At 34.5% G+C, this 3284-nt stretch overlaps 1 protein-coding gene across 1 annotated transcript in view; it reads left to right on the forward strand.

Moving 5' to 3' along the window:
- Positions 1-2783, forward strand: part of LOC107563923 (peroxisomal membrane protein 11B-like) — an 8245-nt gene extending 5462 nt beyond the window's left edge. Inside the window, exon 4 of the mRNA XM_016248910.1 lies at positions 1370-2783. Within this exon, the coding sequence (XP_016104396.1) occupies positions 1370-1772 (403 nt within the window). The 3' untranslated portion in view covers positions 1773-2783. The remainder of the gene's footprint in view (positions 1-1369) is intronic.
- Positions 2784-3284: the final 501 nt, after the last annotated feature.

Here is a 3284-nt window from a genome sequence, read left to right on the forward strand (position 1 = left end):
TTGGGATCAGTAAGACTTGTAATGTGTTTTAAAGAAGTCTCTTCTGTTCGTCAAGGCTGCATTTATTTGATCAAAAATGCAGAAATAAAAACAGTAATCTTGCAAAATGTTATTACAATATAAAATAATGGTTTCTATTTTAATATACTTTAAAATGTAATTTATTGCTGTGATCAAAGCTGAATTTTCAGCATCATTCCTCCAGTCTTCAGTGTCACATGATCCTTAAGAAATCATTCTAATATACTGCTTTATTATCAGTGCTGGAAACTAACAATATACACTACAGTTCAAAAGTTTGGGGTCAGTACATTTTAATTCTTTCTTTTTTTGAAAGAAATTAACACTTTTATTCAGCAAGGACGTGTTAAATTGATAAGAAGTGATAGTAAAGATTTATATTGTTAGAAAAGATTTATATTTTGAATAAATGCTGTTCTTTTTAACTTTTTATTCATCAAAGAATCCTGAAAAAAAAGGTTCAGTTGCAGTTTCCCCCCAAAAATATTTGGCAGCACAACTGTTGCCAGCATTGATAATTCTAACAATAAATCAGCATATTAGAATGATTTCTTAAGGATCATGTGACACTTTATTCTGGAGTAATGGCTGATGGAAATTCAGCTTATATAAAATATATTTTAAATGATATTAAAATGGAAACCATTATTTTATATTGTAATAACATTTTGCAAGATTACTAAGGACGTGTTAAATTGATAAGAAGTGATAGTAAAGATTTATATTGTTAGAAAAGATTTATATTTTGAATAAATGCTGTTCTTTTTAACTTTTTATTCATCAAAGAATCCTGAAAAAAAAGGTTCAGTTGCAGTTTCCCCCCAAAAATATTTGGCAGCACAACTGTTGCCAGCATTGATAATTCTAACAATAAATCAGCATATTAGAATGATTTCTTAAGGATCATGTGACACTTTATTCTGGAGTAATGGCTGATGGAAATTCAGCTTATATAAAATATATTTTAAATGATATTAAAATGGAAACCATTATTTTATATTGTAATAACATTTTGCAAGATTACTATTTTTGATCAAATAAATGCAGCCTTGACGAGCAGAAGAGACCTCTTTAAAAACATTACAAGTCTTACTGATCCCAAACTTTTGACCGGTAGTGTGTATATATATGTTTACATTTATTTTGCTTATTTTTTTGTTTAATTGATTTTGCAGGTGAAAATTTGGTTCAAATCCGTGATTGAATTTGCATTAGCCATCAGCAATGTTCCTGGATTTTTTATTTCGTTTGCATTTTAATGGAGATGATTGCATTTCATTAAATATTTTGAACACAGCATGAAATTCGCAATCTAATAACCCGACTTTTTCTCGCTTCCTGCTAACAGATTCTACTTGTTCGCGCTTATCCTCAATCTAACACGAGATGCGTATGAAACCCGTCTGCTGATGGAGAGAGAGTCCCGCAGCAGTGCAGCTAAAAGCTTTAACTGCAGTCCGTCTTCCCTCACGCCGAGCCCAGAGAACGGAGGAGAGCTCCCTCTGACCCCGTCACCCTCCTCAGCGCTGTCAGCCGGACTCAACAAGCAGTTCCAGCTCCTGATCACGGTGCTGCGTAACAATCCTCCGCTGCTCCTGGACCTGCTGAAGAACCTGTGTGACGTCTTCATCCCGCTGGACCGGCTGGGCCTGTACCCCACGGGCTCGGGCTTTGTGGGGGCCTGCGGCCTCACGTCCTCCGTCCTGTCCATCCTCACTATAGTTCACCCCTGGCTCAAACTCAAGCCCTGAGTCCCAGGCTGAGAACTACCTGTGCTGTGGCTTTATTTCTGGAGAGACCCTCTGTTGAGCTTGTGAAGATAGCGGGAAGGAGAATGTCTGTCCTTCATTCCAGTTTAATTGCACATTCAAAAGCGTTTCTCCTACGTGTGGAAAAACTAACAACCAAGATCTGACCTATTCTAATTAAATCCAGTAGTTTAAGTCTGAAAATGTCCTAGTCTTGCTTTACAGCTATAATGCTGTAGTTTTCAGTGTGTAAGTGCAATTCAGCACAGAACAACAAATGGCAAACTTGCTTTCAGAATTATAATTTTCTCCTGATGACGAATCTCTTGAAGAAATGTCAGGGTTAGATTTCACCCCAAAATCAATGGAAAATCTGCATAAATGTAATGCAACAAATATGTGACCTTTACAAATGTACAATTTAAATAATTGTATTTTAGTAATAATAATATAGCTTTGCTAGATTCCAAATGTCACAGCAAAAGAGTATATATATCTTAAACTGCAGCATTTTCTTGAATATTAAGCATTTCTTTTGTCAGACTTGCTAATCAAACATTGTTGTACAAGGATACTGCTGAGTTCGGAAACGGTTACTGTTAAAAATGTACTACTTTATCCAATAGATCCTTTTAAAACATATGTCTATGTTTGAGGCTGTTTCTAGTTTTTCAATTACTGGAGTTGTGAACCTCTGCAATTTGTTACCAAACACATTTCAAAACTAGTAGTTTACATTTTTGCCGTGATTAATACATTATCAACCAAAAATGGATTTGGGGAATGGTTAAGAAGTAATATGTTATAAACTGATATTTGCTTAATTTAATTAAACTACATCACTGACACAGAGCTATAATGCTGATTTTTTTTAAAAATGTGTGTATACATGACCTATCGAGTTTTACGTAACAACCATATTTGGAAACTTCTTGAATGTTAATGCTATGCATCACTGGGGTTGCTGATGGTGACATGATGGAGCTGTGAATCTAACTTTTGAAATAAATAATGCCTTGAATTTTATTCTCTACTCTTGATTTTTCCTCATTTTCCATGTGCATTAATTAGGATCGCACTCATTTCATACAACGGCAGCAAATCGGAAAGTTCTTGAACTTTCTGTCAAGAATCAAGGTTATTTGCAGCCTATCAATAATTCATCTGTTCTCGTGTTGAATCACTCAATGCCTTGACTTGTTATGTTGCATCTTACCACTAGAGAGAAACACAACCCAACATTTACTACCGGAAACATGACATAGTTTCAATAAGGCTTTATCTTTCAAGAAAATATGTTAGGGTGACCAGATTTCTGAAATCATACCCTAGTTCAGTGCTCAAAATATAATTTAAATCGTAACTGTGATTATCTACGTATTAAAAAAGGGGGGCAATATTTTTTTTAATTGTTGTGGCTTTCAAATAATATCTTAATTAATAGGCCTAATTATATTTGTTTGCAAACTGACCCATAGCTTTAGGCTAATACAATTCAACAAAAATCACTATGAA

Source organism: Sinocyclocheilus grahami, unplaced genomic scaffold (assembly GCF_001515645.1).
Source record: "Sinocyclocheilus grahami isolate Dianchi unplaced genomic scaffold, SAMN03320097.WGS_v1.1 scaffold898.1, whole genome shotgun sequence".
NCBI lineage: Eukaryota > Metazoa > Chordata > Actinopteri > Cypriniformes > Cyprinidae > Sinocyclocheilus > Sinocyclocheilus grahami.